Genomic DNA, 23878 nt, shown 5'->3' with positions numbered 1-23878 from the left:
TCTTTATAGTCTATACAAGAGATATCTGAAATTCACGCTATATAATATATGACATATGTATTTTAAACAAGAAATTACTAGCAAGTGTTTTTGTCTTAAGTGCTCCAAGTTTGGAGGCATGATAATTAAGACTTTATTATAATTATTATTATTTCAGAAGAATGCAAAAACTGAATCAGAAAGGACATGCTAAAAATATACTATATTTGTAAAATATACAGCACATATGAATATGAGATAATGATATCATAGGAAAGTTGTAGCTGTAGTCACCAATGAAGACTTACAAGCAATTCCCAAGAAATGTGTGGTTATCCCAAACAAATATTGGTGAAGGCCTTATGTTGACCTTCATTATATTTTTGTTCTGTGTACTTTTAACAGGGAAGGAAGTAGGTAAAAGAATATATTTGCAGCCAGTTGGCAGAAAATCTCAGAATTAACTTTGCCTGGACAAATTTAGCATGGTGATTTTATATATTTGTACTATGATAAAACATTTAATTATATACTCAATTAATTTGAGGTAGACAGTATTCACTTCATGAACAGAAAATTTATATATTTTCATTCTTCTGTGTAGGGGATTTTGCCTTTTTTATAATAAATCATCCAAGAGCTCTACATAGAGTTCATAGAATTATAAAATATTTTGGGTTGAAGGGACCTTAAAGATCCTCTTCTAATTGTAAACCCCCTGCCATGGGCAGGGACACCTTCCACTAGACCAGGTTGCCCAAGGCCCCATCCAGCCTGGCCTTGAGCACCTCCAGGGATGGGGCATCCACAGCTTCTTCGGGCAACCTGTGCCAGGGCATCCCTCTGAGGAAAGAATTTTTTCCTAATGTCTAATCTAAATCTACCTTCTCTTAGATCAAAACCATTACTCCTTGTCCTATCACTACACTCCCTGACAAAGAGTCCCTCTTCTGCTTTCTTTTAGGCCCACTTTAGGTACTGGAAGGCTGCTATAAGGTCTCCCTGGAGCCTTCTCTTATCTACACTGAACACTCCCAGCTCTCTCAGCCTGTCTTCAGAGGAGAGGTGCTCCAGCTCTTTGATCATCCTTGTGGCCCTCCTCTGGACTTGTTCTAACATCTCCATGTCCTTCTTGTGCTGGGAGCCCCAGAGCTGAACACAGCTCTCCAGGCAGGTTCTCACAGGAGCAGGGTGGCGTGGGACAATCACCTCCCACAGCCTGCAGGTCATGCTTCTTTTGTTGCAGCCCAGGATACAGTTGGCTTTCTGGGCTGCAAGCACACATTGCCGGCTCATGTTGAGCTTCTCACCAAGCTAGCCCCCCACGTCCTTCTCCTCAGAGCTGCTCTCAATCCATTCTCCACTCAGCCTGTATTTGTGCTTGGGATTCCCCCTGCCCAGACACAGGACCTTGCACTTGGCCTTCTTGAACATCATGGTGTTTTCAAAGGCCCACCTTTCAAGCCTGTCCAGGTCCCTCTGTCCCTCTGGATGGTTTCTGTTCCATTGAGTGTCGACTGCACCACACAGCTTGGTGTTATTGGCAAATTTGCTGAGGGTGCACTTGATCCCACTGTCCAACTTGCCAACAAAGTTGTTAAACAGTGCTGGTCCCAGTACTGACCCCTAGGAACACCGCTTGTTACTGATCTCTACTTGGACATAGAGCCATTGACCACAACTCTTTGAGTGTGACCATCCAACCAATTCCTTACCCATCAAGTGGTCCATCCTTTAAAGCCATGTCTCTCCATTAGAAACAAGGACATCATGGGGAACAGTATCAAATGCTTTGCACAAGTCCAGGTAGAAAATGCCAGTTGCTCTTTCCCTATCCATCAGTGCTGTATCCCCATCACAGAAGGCCACCACATTTGTCAGGCATGATCTGGTCTTAGTGAATCCATGTTGGCTGCCACCAATCACCTCCTTATTTTCCATGAGCTTTAGCATAGTTTCCAGGAGGATCTGCTCCATGATCTTACTGGGCACAGAGGTAAAACTGACTGTACTATACTTTCCCAGGTCTTAATTTTTTCCCCTTTTAAGAGGAATCTATTGATTTTTTTTCAACTTTACTCAGCACGATATAGTATAAAACTTCTTATTACACTGCAAAATAGGAAAGTATTTTTTTTTTTTTGGGGGAGGGGGGATGGGGCTAAGCATGGAAATAACTCTTCTCATGTAGTTAACCATTGGCAGGCATGGAAGCTTCTGAGTCATATATTTATAGTCATGCTGCACATTACACTGCTTAACTATTTAAGCTATTATGTACCCTTCACTTTGTTTAATTTCTCTGTTATTACGTTCTTCCTTTCTGCCCTATATGTCTAGTTAGACATCCAAGTCTTTACAGAATTGGGTACACTGGTAGTTCTTGTTAGCCAGCTGTAAAACTCAATTAAAATGATTAAGCTACTACCACAGGGCAAGTCCGTGGCAGAGGCATGGATAAAATGTTGTTTATCATAGTGACATTTGGCTTCCTTAACCATAAGATTATTCTTTCTCCTCTTGCAACTCTGCCACATTTATTATCTTCCAAGTTCTACAATTAATGATGTATAGGTCATCCAGTACCACTTGCAGTCACAACACTATCTTTATCCACCCTGGGAGCAGATCCATCCTTGCACTAATAAGAAGCATGTCCTCAGGGAAGAATGACTCTATGATTCTTTTAATTAAAAATTTTATCATAGTACATCTTGCCATAAAGTATCATTTTTAAGGAAGCAATGAAGTTCCTCATTACTGATTGCAAAAGTTGAATGGTTGTGTGAGGGAAAGAGTCACTTTATATCTTATTCTTCATCTTACATTCCCCCTTTGACATTTCGCATGAGGGTGAATTCAGCCCAAATCTGATAGAAAAGGGAATCTTGAGGGGTGGTGGTGGTGGTGGTGGTGGTGAGGGGCTGTGCATATGCTCATGTGATCTGATTAAGGATCTGATGGCTATGTGATTTGATTATGACTGTATTAAGATTAGCTCCTCTTTTTGCTATAAATCTTTTGTTAGTTTTTGGTCGTTTTTGGACAAAGCTAAGTTTATCTGTGGTAGTGTGGCTGTTTTTACAGGTTTATAAATGCTTGAGGACAGAAACAAGGAACTGTCAAGGTGCAAGATTATAGGACTATCCCTAAATAACCAATAACATGGGATTTTTTTATCAGTTTATCTTTCAGTCAGTTTAGCCTAAACCTTTTGTCCAGTGTATGGTACTAAAAAGGTATAAATAAAACCCTAATTGTAGGAAGATGTGTCTCTCACAGTAGAATGGAATTTGTCCAAGGTATCCTCGATCTCCTCATTTCTGGTAGCTGACCTTTATGACTGGTTTTCAGTGGACAGGTACTACAAGGAAACTCATAACTATACTAAATTCTTAATATTAAATTTCCAATTTAAGTTTCTTTTACTCTGATGATGCAAGCAAGGTGAAGAAACCTATCAATTTGCCACTCAGTCCAGTTAGAGAAGATTGTACCTTGATTTCCAAGATAATGGCCACATAATCACTATGTGCAGGAGGCCCACAAATTTTCAGAAGAAACTAATATTAACAGATAAGGATGGGAGTTAGGGCCATCAACCATCTTTCAGCTATCTCTGTCTAAACAAGGGAACAAGCATAATCCGACTTTTTTCATGTCTGCATTCTCCTCCCTTTTTTATTTCTGGACTTTATTTATTTTCCATCTTTCTGGAGTATAGAAAAACAGTCTTAATACTTAGGTAGCTTCTTCAGCAATTCCACGTTAGGTCTTCAGCTCCCTCCTCAAAAAGAGTCAGTATCTCTTTTGTATCTTCTTGTAGGAAGATCTCACTGCTCACCTCACTGCTTACCATTGCTAATCAACATTAGTCATAACCACTCTTTTTTTTCCCCTGTAGGTTCTCTCAAAATCGAAGATACTTCAGCCCTGCCTCTTTGATATGCAACCCTGCATTCCCTTAATTGTACAATATAAAATTAATCTGCACATATAAGGCTTACAAATAGTACCCTTCATACTAGTTTAGGTTGTATGAGGATATGAAACTCTATAAAAACGTCTCTACATAGCAGTAATTTTTTTTCTTATAAGATCATTTGGAAAATGACTTATTAGGACTTATATCTGTCTGATTGCTATGTTTTAATATTTTTCCCTTTTGTTTTAACTTAAATCATAGGAGGCACTAACTTTAATTGAGCAAGTTGAAGCTGAACAAAGTGCATTGTATCACAGTCTCAAAGAATTTATGAACGTCAAGAAAAAAAGCAGAACTCCTCCTCCACCTATATTACTTTGTAGATCACATTGCTCCATGACATTTAAACCAGCTCCATTCTCTTCAGATGTTCAGGTAATATTTGTCATAATTACTGTGGAAGAAATATATTAAACAATACACAAGAGAGAAAAGGTTGTTTCAGCCATACTATACCATCACAGTTTTCTCTGTTGGTCTTGAGAAAATTATGTTAGCCTGACTTAATTAAGTATGCATTTTTTTAATCCTGTGAGTCAGTTGTGACTCACTATTTTGATCTTCACATTTGCATGAAACTTTCTTCATCTTGTGTATCATCTTCTTTGGTGCTTCTGCTTTATAACCTTCATTTATTCTACTTGTCAAAAGCTCATTCTCTTCCTTAGGGTGTTGACAGATGCCTAATCACTCTGAAGAGATGCAAGGCTGTTGGATCTTGTGATGCAAGAAAGTACCACACTCAAAGCTCTGTTAATGAAGTGCTAAAGTGCCATAGTTCAGGTAGAAAATCTACCTTTTGTTGAGTATTTAGAATCACAGAATAACTTAGTTCAGAAGGGATCTTAGGAGAGATGTCTAGGCCAACTTTCTTCTTAAAGCAGGGTCAGCTGTGAAATTACATCAGGTTGCTAAGGGCTTTATCCAGTCAGTTCTGAAAACCTCCAAGGATGGAGACAGCACAAATTCTCTAGACAGTCTCCTCCAACAGGTTAACCTGTTCGTGGGGAAAACTTTTTTCCTTGCATACAGCTGAAATCTCTTGTTTCAACTTAGGTTGTTGTTTTTCATCCTCTAACCATGCACTACTGTGAAAAGCCTGTCTACATCTTCTTCATAGAATCATAGAATCACTAAGGGTAGACAAGACCTTCAAGATCATCTGGTCCAACCATCACCCTTCATAACCTTCTTGCCAGCACTCAAAGGCTCCTGACAGTTGCCCTGAAGCCGTCTCTTTTCTGGGCTGAATAAGCCCATCTCTCCCAGCCTCTTCTTGCTGGCCCTCTGCTGTAATCAGCCACTCTAGTTAGTTTTTCAACATCTTTCTTGTTAGAATGATGGGGAGCAGTAGGAAAACTGGCCATGGTATCTAGATGTAGTCTAAAAAGTCATGAGTAGAGACTGATCCTTCAGTCTCCTAACTGTACTTCTGTTTGTACAGGTTGACATGCTTTTAGGCTGCTTTGCTGCCATGGCACACCACTAGCTCATGCTCATCTTGGTGTCTAGCACGACCCCCAGATCCTTTTCAGGAAAGCTGCTCTCCAGCTCATCAGTCTCCCGCCTGTATTTTTCCAAGAGATCCTTCCTTCCTAGGTGCCGGACTTTGTATTCGTCCTTATAAAATTTCATGAGGTTCATATTGGCCCATTCCTCTGGGCTGTCTAGGTCTCTATGAATGGCAACTCTGCCCTCAAAGATATCAACTGTTTCCCTCAGCTTGACATCATCTGCCAACCTGGTGAGTGTGTGATCAGTCTTCTCAGGTCATTGCTAAAGATATTCAACAGGCCAGGTTCCATGGCAAGGTCCCCTGCAGTGCTTTGCTTGCCAGTACCCTTCAAGTAGTGTATGAACCATTAACAACTGCTCTCTGAGTCTGATCTTCCAACCGTTGTGTTACCCATCTATCTCTTCATGCACCATACTGTATCATCCTAACTTGCTTATAAGAATACTAGGAGACAGTGTTGAAAGCCTTGATAAGGACCAGGTAAATGGCATCTACTCTTCTCCTTGCCTCCACAAATCTAGTCATTTTGTCACAGAAGCCAATCATGGTGGTCTGCCATGATTTACCCTTGCTAAATCCATGCTGACTGTTCCAAATTATGTTACTCTCCTTCATATGCCCAGAAAGGGCTCAAACAGGCTGACAAGGTGTGTGGAAAATTCACTAGTTGCAGTTTTTCCTGAAAGAGAAATCATGGTAGTGATTTTACAAACTATTTCAAAATAATAACATGTTTACAACATGTATAAAAACAGTAGAAACACAAATCATGAGAATAGTGCTTAGGATGTTTCTGTGAACAGCTGTTTTATTTATAACTTACATTTTTAGTGCAGTTTGATTAGTGAATTTAAAACAAAATTCATTTTGGAAAAGGTTTTCATATGTATTCCTAGTGTACATAAAATTAAAAAAAAAAGTCCTAAAAATCCAGGGTTTCATAATTTTTAGTAATTGTTAATATTTGATTTTGTTTGATATAGGACAGTGAATATAACATATTGGGCCACTAGATGGTGCAATGTGATTATTATTACAATTTGAGCTATTTTAGGAGATTTGTTTTTTTGATGTATAGCTGTTGAGCAAACACAAAAGGTTATTTTTTAAATGAAGATATTAATTGGAAATGGATTCTCAGCATTTAATTAGATATATATAGTTTTTTTTTTTTTTTATTGGAAGTCAAAGTAACTGTAAAATTTCCTGATCTCAGTGTTACTCATTTGCTGAAAATAATCTCTGTTTCGATATCGACTTCTGAAAAAAAGAGTCAGGATTCATTACAAGACAAATCACATGTAATACAAGAAAAATGAACATTTCAGTCTTTCAGAATTTTTGACAAATGACCTCATCTGCCCCACCTGAGGTCTACTGAAAATAAATTGATTTAGTACAACTTTCTAGAAGTGCAATGCAAGAGAACTTAATCAGATGCATAACTTATTGAAATCCTTCTGCCCAGTTCAGCAGAGATGAATCAAAATGAGTTTTCAAGTTTGATCTCACTGAGCATGACTGAGCATGGATTGAGGTATGCATGCTCACATTCTTCCTTGATTAAAGATAGTGAAAAATGTGGATGATATGCCCAGTGAGATTATTAACAGCTCAATGACATTAGAAAAACATTGATTTCAATAGGAACTAAGAACATCTTGTTAAGAAAATATTACTAGGTTTGTATCTGCATTTCTGTTATCTGCTGTTAAGGATTTTTTCTCAAGTGATTTGCTGAATCGGAATGTTATGTCAACTTTAGAAGACTACATTGCAAATATCAAATAAGGGGTCTTGATGAATTTAGATCTATAGGATGACCTGTAGAGTTTATGCTTTGGGCTGAGTTTGAGCATTAGGATAGACCAAGGTAAGAGGTAGGATAATGGAGAGTCATCTGCTTTCATGAGCATGGCATAGTATAACTGTCTTTATATCAACTCATTATGTTTTCATTTTCTCTGAAGGTTTCGTGGTACAGTATTTTGGGCTGTGTAGCAGGCGGAAGTAACTCAAAAGTAAGGTTAAATAACAATAAACTTCCAAATGCAGGAGAAGAGGTAAGATAGAGCTAAAACCCATTCTGGTCATTCTCTCATCCTTAAAACAACAAAACATAAGGCTGTGGATGTGGTCTACCTTGACTTCAGCAAGGCTTTTGACACCGTCTCCCACAGCATTCTCCTCAAGAAACTGGCTGCTCTTGGCTTGGACTGGCGCACGCTTCGTTGGGTTAGAAACTGGCTGGATAGCCGGGCCCAAAGAGTTGTGGTAAATGGAGCCAAGTCCAGTTGGAGGCCAGTCACTAGTGGCGTCCCCCAGGGCTCGGTGCTGGGGCCGGTCCTCTTTAACATCTTCATCAATGATCTGGATGACGGCATTGAGTGTACCCTCAGTAAGTTCGCAGATGACACCAAGCTAGGTGCGTGTGTCGATCTGCTCGAGGGTAGGAAGGCTCTGCAGGAGGATCTGGATAGGCTGCACCGATGGGCTGAGGTCAACTGTATGAAGTTCAACAAGGCCAAGTGCCGGGTCCTGCACCTGGGGCGCAATAACCCCAAGCAGAACTACAGGCTGGGAGAGGAATGGTTGGAGAGCTGCCAGGCAGAGAAGGACCTGGGAGTGATGGTGGACAGTCGGCTGAATATGAGCCAGCAGTGTGCTCAGGTGGCCAAGAAGGCCAACGGCATCCTGGCTTGTATCAGAAACACTGTGACCAGCAGGGCTAGGGAGGTGATCGTCCCCCTGTACTCGGCTCTGGTGAGGCCGCACCTCGAGTACTGTGTTCAGTTTTGGGCCCCTCGCTACAAGAAGGACATCGAGGTGCTTGAGCGGGTCCAAAGAAGGGCGACGAAGCTGGTGAGGGGCCTGGAGAGCAAGTCCTATGAGGAGCGGCTGAAGGAGCTGGGCTTGTTCAGCCTAGAGAAGAGGAGGCTCAGGGGTGACCTTATTGCTCTGTATAAGTACATTAAAGGAGGCTGTAGAGAGGTGGGGGTTGGCCTGTTCTCCCATGTGCCTGGTGACAGGACGAGGGGGAATGGGCTAAAGTTACGCCAGGGGAGTTTTAGGTTAGATGTTAGGAAGAATTTCTTTACTGAAAGGGTTGTGAGGCACTGGAACGGGCTGCCCAGGGAGGTGGTGGAGTCACCATCCCTGGAAGTCTTTAAAAGACGTTTAGATGTAGAGCTTAGGGATATGGTTTAGTGGGGACTGTTAGTGTTAGCTTAGAGGTTGGACTCGATGATCTTGAGGTCTCTTCCAACCTAGAAATTCTGTGATAACACTGAACATTCATGTTGAACACTGAACATTTATGTTCAGTGTTCAACTACAGTATTTGAAGGGATTTCTGCTGTTTAGAGAGCTCCTTATGAAGTCCAGCCAGTATTTGAATAAGAGCACTATATTGATGGTACATTAAGATGATCTAATTCTCATGTTATGCTTCAATCACTTTGTCAGTTTTGTATAGTTTCAGTAAAACTTACCTTTATGTAAGATATCCTCATTATGGAGCAGAAGTTGGAAAACCCTCTTAGGGTTGAGAAATGATGTTAAAATGTGGATGGACAATTACTTGAAGGAAAAAGGAAAAAGGGGGGGGGCTTAAAAGCAGATTGTCTTTATATATGTATTCACAAACTGCTCATCTTCGATTCTAAAGTTGTATTAATGGTGTTAAGAGGACTTGAGACATCCTGCGCCCATATCTAATACATGCATGTGGCATATATGGAGGAGAGCCGCATACTTTTTTCCTTGAAGCACAGCTCAGAGCTAGAATGTCTCCAGCTTGATGCCTGCAAGCATGCAAACTCATAGTGTGAATGTGCAAATGGACAAAAATGTCTTAGAAAAACTCCAGGTCTTCATACTTTAGTTTTGTGTTAGATTATGTGCTTTGTATGCTCAATTGCATTTCAGAGCAATTTTTTTTTTCTGTTATTTTGTTGTTTTCTCATTGTCTTTAAGAATCCAAAACATATTTTGATTGTATCCCAGACCATTAAATGATTTGTTTACCAATAAAAGTGTAGTGTTTTGTGTTTGGTTTTGATATATTCTGTGGATGTAACCAGAAAATATTTTTATTGATAGATACCAGCTGATGGAAAAAGCATCTTAGAAATACGAGGCTTAGATCCCAATGAGAAATACGTATTTGCAGTTGCAGCATATTCTTCTGATGGAAAACTTATTGGTGATGCCATTGGGGAAACAACTAAGCCGATCCTTGCTTATCCACCTCTTTCTGCTACTACTGTTCGAGCTTATCTAACTCAGGTAAGATTAGATTCCTTGATAATAGCATAATGTTTTAATTTGGTTGTAAATTTGGTTGTAAATTTGGTTGTAGAGCTACCTGTTTTCACTGGTAGCTCTAAAACTTCTGGCAAGAACTCAAGACTTTCTTGCCAGAAGCTTGATTAACACAAACCGTAATTTTACCATTCTGCAGCAATACAAAGATAAAATGGACATAGACGAAATAATCTCTCTTCAGAAACTGTAGCACAGAACACGTAAACTATTCCATAAAGGACCCTTAGATCCTTGATGAGCAGTCAAGAAACTCTTGCCTTCCCTGATGCTACTTATGAAGGCAAATTAGTATTAGTAGAATCAAATTGCTACTGTCTATATTTAATTCAAATACATCAGAATAAAACCTTTCTTTTTTCCTGCAGTTGCATTTACTTACCTGAAGACCATGAAAACTTGTTAGATTAGTTTCAATTAGCAACAAGTATATAAAATGAAATCTATTTTTTTTCTGTAAAAAGTTACATAAATATATATATATATTTTTTTTCCTTTAGGTAGCCTATCAGACTGGCAACTACACATTAGCCAGAGAAGCATTTTCACCAATGTGGGATTATTTTGTTTCAAATTCTTCTCCACTGCCTGCCAATACAGCTGTTATTTCTGCAAGAAGTAATTTTACTATATCTGAAAACAGGTAAAAACAAAATTACTGGCAAAAACAAAATTAAAATAATAGTTAATTATAGATTTTATTTTGAAGAGTACCAGGCTGTGAATTTTTGTTCAGACTAGTGATGTGAAAAACATCCTACAAAAAAGGTGTGAAATGTGTTGTAAGGATATAGTGTTGAATAATTAGAAGAGGATTTTTCATATTTGTGGAACTGCTAGCATTTACTCTACTAATTCTTTATAATGATTGTTTTATTACTTTAGATAATTGGGAAACATTTATAAATTGCCCATTAATACCATGTGATGCATTTTTATATGCAAAATATGCACTGAATTCTTGACTTTCAGTTCCAATTAAGAGAGCAATAATGTTCATAAATTCTGAAAATCTTGTGTGGAACACCACACAAAATGGGTAAATGATTGTTAGTTTTCTTTTGGAGTGACTATATAAACCTGACAATAATTTTTAAACATACTAAAATACTTTAGAATATATATATATATATATATATATATATATATATAATTTTCATTATGGCAAAGCCAAGCTAGAATTTTGGTGGTTAGATTCACTGTAATTCAACCGAAACATAATTAAATTAATTCCCTATTAAAAAAAATGTAAATAAATAATAAAAAAGATTTGTATGAAATAATAGATATGGAATACTATAATACAAAAAGAATCCGTTTAAGTGTTGTTCTACTGCTTATGATTTAGGAATAAATTAACATCTTAAATATTCATCCTTTTCATGTGTGTCCATTTCTTTTAAGACTAATTCTATCTTTAGGAAAGTTTTGGCAACCTTGTGAAGGAGATAAGAAATAGTTTTGCAGCCTCTGAGTTTAGGTTTGACAGACTGACTTAGTCTTGAAACTGTAATGACAATACACAACCTTACTGCATGTGTTTTTAATGGTTCATTGAAACATTGTGGTAAAAAAGATCTTAGTTTAAAGCAGTAGATATTAGAGGGAGTTTGGTCATAATAATTCCATTTCCACTTCATGGACAGAATAACCAGTAATCAGCTATTCTGAGACATACAATGCAATGCAGCTGGAGTTTTTTTTTTTTTTTTGTATTATTGTGTCAAACTTGCATCAGAGCCCACAGTTTTCTCATCGTAATGCAACAGCAATTTCTCACTGAATGCAAGCAGACAGTATAATCGTGTGTGTGCTTTGATGGGCTGCATGTTACAGGAGAAGTTAATGTGTGGAAGTGTAGTTATCTGGGGCTCAGCCAGACCACCGGTGTGTATCCCGTCTGTCTTTCAAGTGTCACCAGTGTCCCTGATACCAGGCATGCAAGCTGACTGAGGGTCTTGACTTTATGTGCCACTTGAGTTTTACAGGCAACCTATGGACTGCTTTGGTTTAGGCAGATAATCACTAGGCATCCTATTTTATGACTATGTGGATGTCTTTAATCTTTCCCTGGCCTGAGAACAATGCAGGAATACAAGTCTGGCCTTTGTGATTTTTTCTTCATTTATCCTCTTTTCTAAGCTTTTTTTTTTTTTTTTTAAACACGTACATTTCTATAGATGAAGTATGTTCATTTGAATGAACTTACTTTCAAATAAATCAAATGAAGACAGCAAACTTTAAATAGCTTTGCAAAGCAGTTCAGGGATTTTGCTTTTCTAAAAGTTAACTCAAAACATTATTATTATTATTATTACTACAATTATTACCATTATTAACATATTTCATACAATTAATATGGAAGATTCTCAAAGCTGTACTGTGACACCTGAAATAAGACAGTTTCAGTTTTACTATTTGGTAGCTAAGAAATTAACTGGACTAGCATGACTGTACAGACAATTTAGACAGTAGAGGGAGCTGGAAGGAAAGGAAAACTGTTTCCAACTGGAAGCCCTGTTGATAGCTTGGTAATGTCAAACATGTGAATTTGTCCATTTGATATTCCTTCTTGAGTTTCAGTCTGTTTTACAAAACACAATCAAGGAGAAGTAGAAATTTACTTCTTGTACTTCAAAATAATAGGATTGGTGCTGTAAGAAAAAAAAAAGAAGAAGAAAAAGCAGGACAAATGTACCCCTATTCCCAGGGAAAAAAGCAAACACATGCACAAAAGGCAAAAGAAAATAATATATTTTGAAACTTGTAACAAAAGCCATCAATAGATGAAAAGGAGTCTGTCATTAATACTTAGTGTGCTTCCCAACTGCATGCATTATTGTCAATACAGAAAGATAATATGTAAAAGAAGACGGTTAGAACAAACAAGATGTGGCATCCCAAGTTTTTAAAGAAAATTCAAACTAAGTTTCACTAGGTTAGATGAAACAATTACATAAAAGTTGTCTTAGGTTATTAGAAGATGGACAACAGTTTGAAAAGGAGTCTTATTCCTTTAATTTACTTTTTTTTAGCTAGGAATTTAAAGCAGCAAAGGACTACTACAGGTACTGCATTTCCAGCAGTACCTGTAGTAGTCCTTTGTGTCTATCATTTTACTATTAAAGACTGCAATTTCAGGCATGAGATGTCTTAAGCATCATTAACATGCTTTTACCGCTCTTTTGCTTTTTGTCTTTTGTAGGTTACATCTTGAGACTGTATCTCACACGTCTCCTATCACCTTGTACCTCTTTCTGAGGAATATATTCACTATCTGTGACATTAACGTCATGGAAGGAGGACTCTTCTGTGATTCTGTCTGTTCCAATGAGATACTTTACAAGGATCAAGTATGTGTACCTTAAAATAATGTTGATTAGTTCGTATCTTGGTGGAAAGATGATCTCTAAGTAGTTACTTCTTATTAATATCCTAATTCAAAGCCCAATGATTCCAGCTGGAGAAGGTTTTTCCTTAACTTCAGTGGTGTTAGACTGTGTTTAAAGTAAGAGATTTAATCATGATTGTTTTTGTTCCACTAAAAGGCAGCTGGCAGCTTTATTTGTTAACATTTCTGCTATATGATATGTAAGTTTTCATTAATATTGAACTCCTAACAAGGTTTCACGGTTTTAATATGCTAAGTTTCTTTCAGCTTATTTTAGGCTTTCTTATAGAACAATGGCATGTTAAGTTTCTTTTTTCTTTGCCTTCTCTATTATTCCATTACTATTCCACTCCTTTGCTGAAGTACTTGAGTCTTACAAATGTGAGTATTCAATGATACAGTGACTTTAGTGGATCTGCTCACAAATGCAACAACTGTGGCAGACTGCTGGAGGGGAAAAAACAGAATTGTTATCCCTCCCTTACCCACTCTGAGAGTATTGCATGTGAAATTTCCACTCCACACAGGTTAAAAGTTGCTGTCAGGCATTACAAACTATGTGGATAAATTCAGAGGGCAAAATTAAGACAAATGGTTTCCTTTAGAATCATGAATACAGTTGCATTTATTTATATACTTCTAATGGGTGTCACTGTAAATTAATTTTTAAACTTTTCTCTTATGTGTTGTTCACACTGCTTTTTAAACAGTAGTAATGTCTGTCTTCTTTTACTCCCTGAAATGATTAACAATGGTATTTATATTTAAATCAAGATTTTTTTTTCCCCTTTTTTCTTTTACAGGCCAGTAGATTAGCAGAATGTGAAAGGATGACTGTGGCAATTGAACTTGGTAATTGGTTGAATGATGCAAGTTATACACTGCAGTCTGTTGTACAATGTTATGGTCTCCTTGCTCCAATTATTTATCACAAGATTTCTGCAGTGCCAGTAGTTCAGGTGAGAACATTTTAAGTGACAGTTTTCACTCAGTTCCTGTGATTATAGTGATACTAATTAAACTTGTAATGGAATATACGTGTATTTGGGAGAGCCAAACATGTAGGCTTCAAACTCTAAGGAGTTACTGAAAGAAAAGCCTGTATTAGTTGTATGTGTTTCCAGTGAATATGTTCAGTGTAAGCTGCACAGATTTTGCTCTCAGATATGCTAAAGTAAATGCAGAATATTGGTTGTTTCTGCTGGATGATTCATTAGTATTTTAAAATTATAATGGAATCTGTGATGTAACTTCTATTTGTATGCCATTTGCAAATAACAATTCTGAGGAAAGAAAAGCAGCATTTGCCCATGTTTTTTTTTTTTTTTTTCTTTTTCCCTATGTTTTGATAATGTCTATGCAGTCTATAGTTTTCAGGCAACCGTACCTTTCTAGAAGCAAACAAGCACCTTTTCTTTCAGAACAGAGTACCTGAATGCTTTCCTGTCATTTCTGAAGCAGCAGATTTTTTTTTTTTTTTTTTTTAATAGATTCAGCAAATATACAGGAGAAACATGCAACTTTTGTACAGTCTTTTTGAGCATACTGGACACATTTTTCTTTCTTTTAAAATGCTGACCAGCTCAATATAGTTCTAAGCAGTATTTTACTGGGAGTATGTCATCTCACTGAATTAAGCATTCTTTGATTTCATTTTAATTAAATCAGCAAAGATATCATGTACCTCTAATTTAATATCTAAGGGTTTTTTTTGTGAACTTGTCATTTATTCCGAAGGGCTGTTGATGAAATCTTGATGCCATTACATTCAATGGAGATGTTACTACTGTTTTTGTAGAGCTAACATTTCATCATAGCTGTTGGATTTTAAAGTATTTTTAAAGTTTACCATCAAATAAAATACATGGAACAGAGGTATAAACTTGTATGGTGCAGGTTCCAAACTTTGTTTTAATCCTTGTATTTACAGATCCTCATTAAGTGCTTGGCTGTCCTTCAAGAAATTCCAAGTGCTATTTTGCAAAGGAGACAGGCTGGATGTTATGAGAGTATTCAGCATATGATAGCTTGTACTTCATTTTTTACAGCAAAGGTATGTTGTATATTATTGTGCTTACAGCTTTCTTTAAGATACTGCTTTTGACAGGAAAAAAAAAAAGAAAAAGATTTAATAAGTTGGCCTTCAGAGTGATATCTTGTTTTGGTATTAATCAATGTGTGTGCCCTCCCGGCTGTGAGGGCAGTGTCAGGGCACAGCGAGGGCTGTGGAGCCAGGATGTGAGGGCAATGCCCATGGCTGGCAGGGCAATGCCTTGCCAGCTAGGGATGGTCCCAGTGTTCCCAGCTGAAGAACAGGGCAGGCCAGGGGTGGCAGTCAGGTTCAACTAGGAGTCCAGATCATTGGGCAAGTTTGTGGTGATGAGGCAGGTCAAGCTGTGAAGTCAATCTGCAGGTCAGGATCAAGTCTGGTGAGGGTAGCCAGGGTAAGACACAGCCCAGCAGGTGTGTCCATCATGATGGGAGCACTCCTAGGACAAACTGAGGAGTCAGTTAATGTGTCAGGTGTCCAGACCAGTGGATCCATGGCCAAGCACAGTCACAGCTTTGAGTGTGCTGGAGATCAGCACTCCTACAACATAGCTCAGGCAGGGACTCTAGGCTCAGGTCTGAGCTGAAAGAGAGCTCCTGGGCCCATGGAGAGAGGGCCTGGTTCAGGGTGGTTGAGGGTTGTCAGGGCCAATAATGTCTGTTAGAGCATCTAACTTTTGTAGAGACTCTGTCCCTCAGGCTAGAGCCTCTGGCTCCTACAGTTCAACTCCTGGTAGTTGCCAACCTCAGAGCTGTCTGTTCAATTCCAGAATATTGGAAATGATGTTTGTGGCACTAGCAAATTAAACCTTTTGCTGTGCTTGAATCACTACTCTTGCATCATCAATAAAGAAGCTGTTACTCATTAAATATTTCTTACAGTTCACTCACCTGTGAACTTAGTACTAAAAGGTTGTTCACCTCAGGACGTGTCAGCATTCAGCTTACTGAATGAGGGAGGACACCATTGCAAAAGTAAGCCTGGATTTACTAAGAGAGAGAAATAATAATTCCAAGGAAATGGTGTGTTTGATGTCACATGAGGATTTTCAGGGGTTAGCCATGAGACATTCACAACAGATGGCTGAAACCTGAGGAATTGCTTGAAGAAACACATTTTTAAAAAGAGATTTCTCAATAATCTTGTATCTCGGTTTCCAAAATAACTTCAATGTGGTAACATTCTTTATCGACATCTATTTCCAAATAGATCAGTTAACTGATCAGTTGATTTAACTGGTACATAATATCAGTTGAGTTAACTGATGAACTCATTATTTTCTGGTCAAGTGTGGACATGGCATGTCCAATCTCAGTGATTCTCTTTTGCATTTTTAATCCTGAATGCATAAAAAATATCAAATAGATGAACCTCAAGTGACTCCTCAAGTAATGTCATTATGAGCAAGGCAGTGCTGGTTCCAGGATCAAAAAAGTCTGACCCACAAGGCATCCAATATTGTCCATGTTATAAAGTTCTCTGTTGAGTTAATTGGACTATTTACTGTACTATCAAAGTAATCTGTATACTTATTTTCTGTTTCAAAGGCAAACATCTCAACATGAAACTACATTGCATATACACTTCAGTCTTCAGAGCTCTATCTAAAGAAGATAAAACCAGTTAAAATACATATGAGACACTTTTCAATCATAATTTTAATACTTTTCAAAAATTCACTATTCTATTTTATTAGAGAAACTTCACTAATATGGTTGAGATTTTCAAATGTGCACTTGATACCAGAGAGGTAAATGAGGATCATCTACTTACCCCTTATATTGGTTGATGGCAGTACTGCCTGAGAACAAGAAGAATGTCAAGTGCTGCCATAGATACTTATGGTTAAGTATTTCTATTCTCTGAGGAACAGAGTCTATGGCTAAGCAGAAGCATAACACACAGACAGTATATCTGCAATTCCAACTATTTTAAAGGTCTATAGTCCTATTGTTTTATTAAGGAAAACTTAAGTATTGAGTAATTAACTTCTATTTATAATATTAATGCATTTTGACAACTGTAAGTAGATAATAATTAAACATTACATGTTATGCAAAACAAAAAGTATAATAGATGATTCTTTAATAGGTTCTACGTTCATGGAAAGAATACGAACTAGCAGTAATTATTATTAACTATGGGAAAAATTTGTTGGATTCCTCGCAAACAGCCTCACTCCGTCGTTCAGGAGCTACAGAAACTGAAGAAACACACACTAACAAAGAAGTAATTGTTCTTACATTCACTTAATAATTTCTCTAAATATGCTATTTTATTATTTTAAATACCATATTTATTCATTTCTGTTTTAGAAGTGATTGCATGGAATAAGAGTTTCCTAATAGAGTAGGAATTCCCAAGAATACAGCTGAGAAGCTTGTGTTTGATTACAGCCATTTTTGTTGGCACCCGTTGCAGACTGCAGTGGGTACAGGGCCTCCTCCAGCTGAACTGGAGAGGGGTTAACAATAGTACAGTTCTGAGCCACTAGGATCCTGCAGATATCATTACTAGCATCCCTAATTGATCTGCGCATACAGTTTGCAGGAATGTCTTACTGGACAGAAATAAAGAAATAAATTAAAAAAAAAACAACACACAACTCAGTTAAATAATTGTATAAGACAGGAAATATGGAAGTATCCTAGTGTAGAAACTTAGCCCCTCATTTTGTGTAGCAGCTACTTGAAACAGAGTCATAGTAGGAGAGTAACTTGGGAACTTTGTAGACTGAAAAAAAAATCTCAGTTGAGGAAGAACTTTCAACCTCAGAGACCTAACTTCTTAAATTACAAAGAGATGCAGTAGGTTGTGGAGGATTTCTGACAACTTAGTGTTGATTCTGCATACTTTTCTGTCTGTTTTTCTTTAAATAATTTTGGAAGAGATTTTACTAGAGAGGAGATTTGAAAAAGATATAAGAAAATAGGAATAATGAGACAGGAAGAAAACAAGCATTGTGAGCATGAAACAGATAAATTGAGAGGAGCATCAAGTCAATCAATCAGCTTCCAGGGAAGGATTTCTGGAAAAAACAAACAAACAAACAAACACCTGTAGGACACTGGTAGAATCCAGAACAAATGATTTTCTTCATTGTTTCTTGCTGAGTTTGTGATGGCTTCTCTCAAGCTCATACCAAAAAAAAAAAAAAAAAAAAAAAGAGAGAAAGTAATTTAAGTTCATAGGAACAATATAATACCTTGAGGCAAGTAGCGCTGACTGAAAATTACATTTTCATTTGAAAGAAAGAACTTGGCTTCCAGAGGAAGATTTTCATATCTTTAGGAAGTAACTACTCTACAAAAGAGTAGTTACTATATATATATATATATATATATATTTTTTTTTTTTTTTTCTGGAAAGCAACATATTTGGTCAAAAATTTTGTTCAAATATGCTGTTCTAGTAGCCTGTGAGACTTCCCTACATTTTTTTTTTGTGGCAATGCAAACTCACTGGCTCCCTTGGGTGCCAGTCAAAAATGTATCATGGTCAAGGTTTTGAAGCTATATTAGCATTTCTATGGACATCAATTTTAGCTCATTTACAAAGAGGACAATATTGGTTAAATTACCAAACATGGAATAAGAATATTTAGGATCTAATCCAAACTTCACTGTTGATGTGCTCTTTTTAGTTAGGTAAAAGCTAAGTTTTTATAACTAAGTACCTGACATTTCAGAATATTTCTGCAAAGACATCCCATTTAGCTGCAATGGAAAAAGCAACAGAAAATCTAAATGCTCTTGAATCAAATCTCCTGAGACTGACAAAACCAGGTGAGTGTACTATTAAACACTTCTTACGATGTTCCATGCAGTTTACTATGGTTCATCTGTAAATATTGTTTGCCTAAGAACTTTTATTTGATATGTTTTTGATTATAAATCAAACAGAATCATAATTTCTATGAGCTTCTTTATACCTTGTAGTGGTGTTTGTAATGACTTTTATTAATCTTTTTTATCATTTCCACAAAAACATTCATTTCTTCTTAGAAGGGAGTGGTCATTGTCATGTGGTGCTGTTAAATATATTCTGATCCATGTAAATTTCATTCCAAGTTTTTTAGGCTTGCTTTATCTTCGTAAATCAGAAAATGCAAGGGTAAAGACCGTTGCCTATTTATTGTGTGTTTTACCACCCTACCATTGCTAGTACTAATGACTATTGTAGGAATTTGTAGTGTATGAAAGAATTCCTGCATATGGTTAAGAGAAATTGTTCTCTTTGTGAAGGAGTTGCATGTGGAGAAGCATTTTACTACCTTGTAACTCAGCAATGACTATATCAACTTTAAAATATCTTAGATATCTTAAGCACAAGATATCTTAAGCACAAGAATTTACATGCTAGTTGTTCTACCAAAGTTAGATGAAGTAGTAAGTAGGACTTAAGAAGAAAATTTCATAAAAATTTAGAACACAGAGCCACCACAGATTTTTTTTTCCATTGTATTTACCCGGAATTTTCTACTCCTTGGAACCTGTATAGAATCATTGAACAATTTAGGTTGGAAGGCATCTCTGGAAGTAATTTATTCCAGAGATCAGGTTGCACTGGTACTTTTCCAGTCAAGTTTTAAATCTCTGATGAAAGAGATTTCAAAATATTTACAGGCAACCTGTTCCAATATTTGACCACCTTTATGGTTAAAAGTTTTTTTTTGTTTGTTTGTTTGTTTTGTTTTTTTTTTTAATATCTGTTTGGAATTTTGTGTTTTCCAACTTGCAGCTATTACCTCTTGTGCTGTCAGTGTTCACCTCTGATGACAGTCTGAGGTGTACCTTCTGTACTTCTCCTTTACATAGGCGTAAACTCCCCTTAGCCTTCTCTTCTTAAGACTGAATACATCCAGTTCTCTCAGCCTCTCCTTGCATTTTCATGTGCTCTTTATCATCTTGGTGGCCCTTCACTGGACTATGGAGTTAAAAAATCAAACACACCAGATGTGGTCTCACACAGAGGTGTGCCCTCTGAATAGAGGGCAGTAGCCACTGCCTTTGACCTGCTGGTTCTCTGTGCAGTTCATCTTTGCTGAAACAGCACACTGCTGATTCATGTTCTAGTTGTGTTCTACTGCCTATGTATACACATATATATATATTTTAGAAGAGAAAGTATTTCTGTGACAAACAGGATAAAAAGCATAATGCAAAACTTCTGTTATCTGTGCACTGATCCTTCAGTTTCTGCTGCTGACATTGATGCCTGCATTTCTGCAGGACAAGTTACAGGATGAATGAGTTCTGTAAGTTAATTGGAAATTATATTATTTAATAAAAGGATGTTCCATTCTTTCTTAATAGAAAGTTAAAGCTGATCAGTTAAAGAAGAACATGTTTTCATTAACTGACAAATACTTGACTGCTGAAGTCTGCTCTGTTGCTCCAATAGGATAATTGTATACTAGTCAATACAGGAGTCTTCTGCTGTTGCCATGAATAACAAATAACAAAGCTTACATCCATCCATACAAATATGTATAAATGATTTAGGACAATTTGCACACTTGTAGGGCATGCTGTTGAAAAAAAAGTATTGGCAAAAGCCTTTTTCATAGGAAATACTTAAAAGTAATCAATACTTACTATTCTGTTGATGATTCTCTAAGAGAAAAATGAAAAAGAGTTCAGCTGTGTCTTCCATAGAAAACTGAGGAAAAGTTCACACACTGCAATATTATATTTTGAAATTTCAAATGTTTTCCAATTTTAAATGTTTTGGGAAGCACTATTCTTTGTTAAAATCCTCACTTGAAGTAATCTCTTTGTCAAACTTGTCAAATAAGAGAGAACTCTAACAGGAGATGTGACTTGACCTAATAATAATAATAAATAATCTGCTTCTCCTGCTGTCTGTCCTATTTAATAGGATGCTATTTGCATACAATAGACTGTTGCAAGTGGAGGTTGCAGCTGTTAATCCACAATCACAACTGGTTGTTATAGAGTCCACTTTTAACCTCACATTTTTCAGGGACCAGCTGCATTCATCTTTTTCAACCATGGAACTCACCTCAGCATAAAGTTTGTAGGTTATATACCTTTATCAAGGCAAAATATCAAGTAGCACATGTAACATTGTTCTGGTGCTCATCAGCTGGTAACACAGTTGTCTTTAACTCTTGGAAGCTTGAATCCAAGTTATTGTTCACCTATATATTTTATATACTATTTACACACATAAAACATTATGTATATTTATATAATATGCAATTAGATTTATTTACATAAATATTTAGGTGACGAAAAAATGTATTCTTTTATCTACTTATGATGTCTGTATAACAAGTATGTGTATAAGCACTAGTCATTAATAGCATTGTGTTCAGTTCATGCTGTATATCTTTAAATATCTTTTTTTGGACATTTCCTTACTGCACAAATCATCTCCTCCACAGATGATTTGTATGGAGATGTTATACCTCTGATGGACTCCAGACATTTTCCTCATTAGTCTTGTATCTGGAAGTTCATCAGTCATATCTATAAGCTCTTCATTACACAGTGGCACAGTTACTCATGTTACAAGAGAGCAAGCTTTTAAATTTCTCTCTGGATGACAGTGAGAGATTTAAAAGCAACTGTACTAAAGAAGGATTTTTCTAGTCTTCGGTTATGGTTCCATGTAGAGTTTCTATTTTACACTGTCACCACTTGTCATAATGGATTTGATTTGTTTATTGATGTAGTTCATGGATCAGAGCTTACAGGACAGGAAGATCCTTTGTTCCTCTACCCTATAATTTCATGTTGGACATCAAACACTGCTTATCGTGAAGGTAGGATGATTGGCATCTATTTTAGTTGTAAGGGCTGCTTTACTTTAGAAAGTTTCCAATATAAAGCAATCTATTTATTGCTCAGAATAAGCTCTCAGAATTTTTTTCTTCACTTTGTTCTTTTATATAAAAAATCAACTAAAACATAGCTTAAAAAAATCTTTAATATAGTCACATTTAGAAGTGTATGAAATACTTAAAACATGTTTAGAATATATATTTAATATATAAAATATTAATAGTTAAAATAATTTTGATAACATTTATTTTCTCATGAACTTGAAAATGAGGTCATTTTTACAGTTGTGCCAAGTCTTCAAATTTTTCATTTCTGTGGAATGTTCTTTTTAAATTGAGAGACACCATTTCCACATTAAATTTTGTTACTGAAGGAGGAATTCACAGAAGACTGAATACCCTCGTGTTTTTGAAGTAGGATTTAAGTTTCTGGTATGTGGCCTTTGCCAATGCTTTATTTTTTTTTTTTTTTAGTACAGGTATGGAGTGGAGCCCAGCCTGTAAAATTAATATAGCTTTCAGATAGGATAGGATAAATGCTCATTTATTTCTTGATAAAATTTTTTCAAGACAGCTCAACAGTCAAAGCAGTCTGCAAACAATTAAAAAGCTGCCTAAATTTACAACACAGCTCCACTGCTGCAGTGAGAACTGAGATGCTTGTACACTAATGTGGCTGTCACTGAGAACAGCCTAAGTGAATAGGATGCAGTTACTTTGTTTTATTATTATTATTATTATTATTATTATTATTATTATTATTATTATTATTATTATTATTATTATTATTATTATTATTTCCCCCACGTTTTCAGGCAAGTGTACAATTAGTCATGTTGAATATTATTGTATAATAACACAAAAATAGTTCCAAAACTGTCTTCTTAGTCTGTATAATATTTGTCATTCAAGGAGTGTATGTAATTACAGTGAAACTGTGATTCTGGATGCCCAGTCACAAAAATAAGTATTTAGCAACTGCTGTTGTATATCATGGCCTATCCAGTTTTAGTATCAGTATGTCTTTTCTTCATCAAAGGACCATAGAATCACACAATGGTTTAGATTGGAAGGGACTTTAAAGATCATCTAATTCCAACCCCCTGTTGGCCACTTTCCTCTAGACCAGGTTGCTCAAAGCCCTGTCCAACCTGGCCTTGTTCCAGAGATCCACAACTTCTCTGGGCAAATTTACCCTCATATTAAAGAATTTCTTCCTTATATCTAATCTAAATCTGCCTTTTTTTTTTTTATTGGCATGCAACATAACATGAATGAGTGCTTTGACAGATACACAATTTTAATTACAGCTGAATTCAGAAACCTATTACAGAATAAATAGAAAAAATGTTATTTTTATTCCTTTTTTGCAGTGATGAAATTCAAAAAGAAATTACGTTTTCTTGAGTTCTTTGTTCAAGTTTTGCACAAAATCCTGAATGAAGAGAAGTTTCAAAGTGTCCTGGAATGGTCAGGAAATGTGCAAGCTTACTTGAAAAGGTAGGTTGCTGTTACAATTGTACTGTAAAATTAATACTTAGGTTCATCGGTGTCACAATTACAGCAGAAACTGTAAATTGTAGTCCCATCTGTAGCCATTCCCAAGGCTCCTAGTCTGCCGAATTTCCTTGAATACAGAAAGTTTATATAGCTTAGAAACTGTTGTATTGAGACTGTGTTGTACATGGAGACTTCTCCCTTGAAGCTGAGAAGTCAGTGTGTCTGTTCAAAGATCCTGTCCACCATCAGCAATTTCCAGACTTTTCCTTTTCACAGACACCACTTTATAATATGGCCATTCACTGTATTATTATGAAGCAGTGGGA

At 36.6% G+C, this 23878-nt stretch overlaps 1 protein-coding gene across 3 annotated transcripts in view; it reads left to right on the top strand.

Moving 5' to 3' along the window:
• The window catches only part of CFAP54 (cilia and flagella associated protein 54), a 113292-nt gene that overhangs the window by 29945 nt on the left and 59469 nt on the right, over positions 1–23878 (top strand). For 2 of the 3 annotated variants that reach the window (XM_072036316.1, XM_038173083.2), the window contains 11 exons: positions 4166–4339; positions 7451–7543; positions 9582–9767; positions 10304–10446; positions 13009–13156; positions 13998–14153; positions 15125–15247; positions 17336–17473; positions 18933–19029; positions 21945–22034; positions 23426–23552. In XM_072036316.1, coding sequence (XP_071892417.1) covers positions 4166–4339; positions 7451–7543; positions 9582–9767; positions 10304–10446; positions 13009–13156; positions 13998–14153; positions 15125–15247; positions 17336–17473; positions 18933–19029; positions 21945–22034; positions 23426–23552 — 1475 coding nt within the window. The remainder of the gene's footprint in view (positions 1–4165; positions 4340–7450; positions 7544–9581; positions 9768–10303; positions 10447–13008; positions 13157–13997; positions 14154–15124; positions 15248–17335; positions 17474–18932; positions 19030–21944; positions 22035–23425; positions 23553–23878) is intronic. The other variant, XM_072036319.1, reaches the window with a different exon arrangement.

Source organism: Anas platyrhynchos, chromosome 1 (assembly GCF_047663525.1).
Source record: "Anas platyrhynchos isolate ZD024472 breed Pekin duck chromosome 1, IASCAAS_PekinDuck_T2T, whole genome shotgun sequence".
Classification (NCBI taxonomy): Eukaryota; Metazoa; Chordata; class Aves; order Anseriformes; family Anatidae; genus Anas; species Anas platyrhynchos.
The sequence above is the reverse complement of the archived record's forward strand: the minus strand, read 5'-3'. Positions and strand labels throughout refer to the sequence as shown.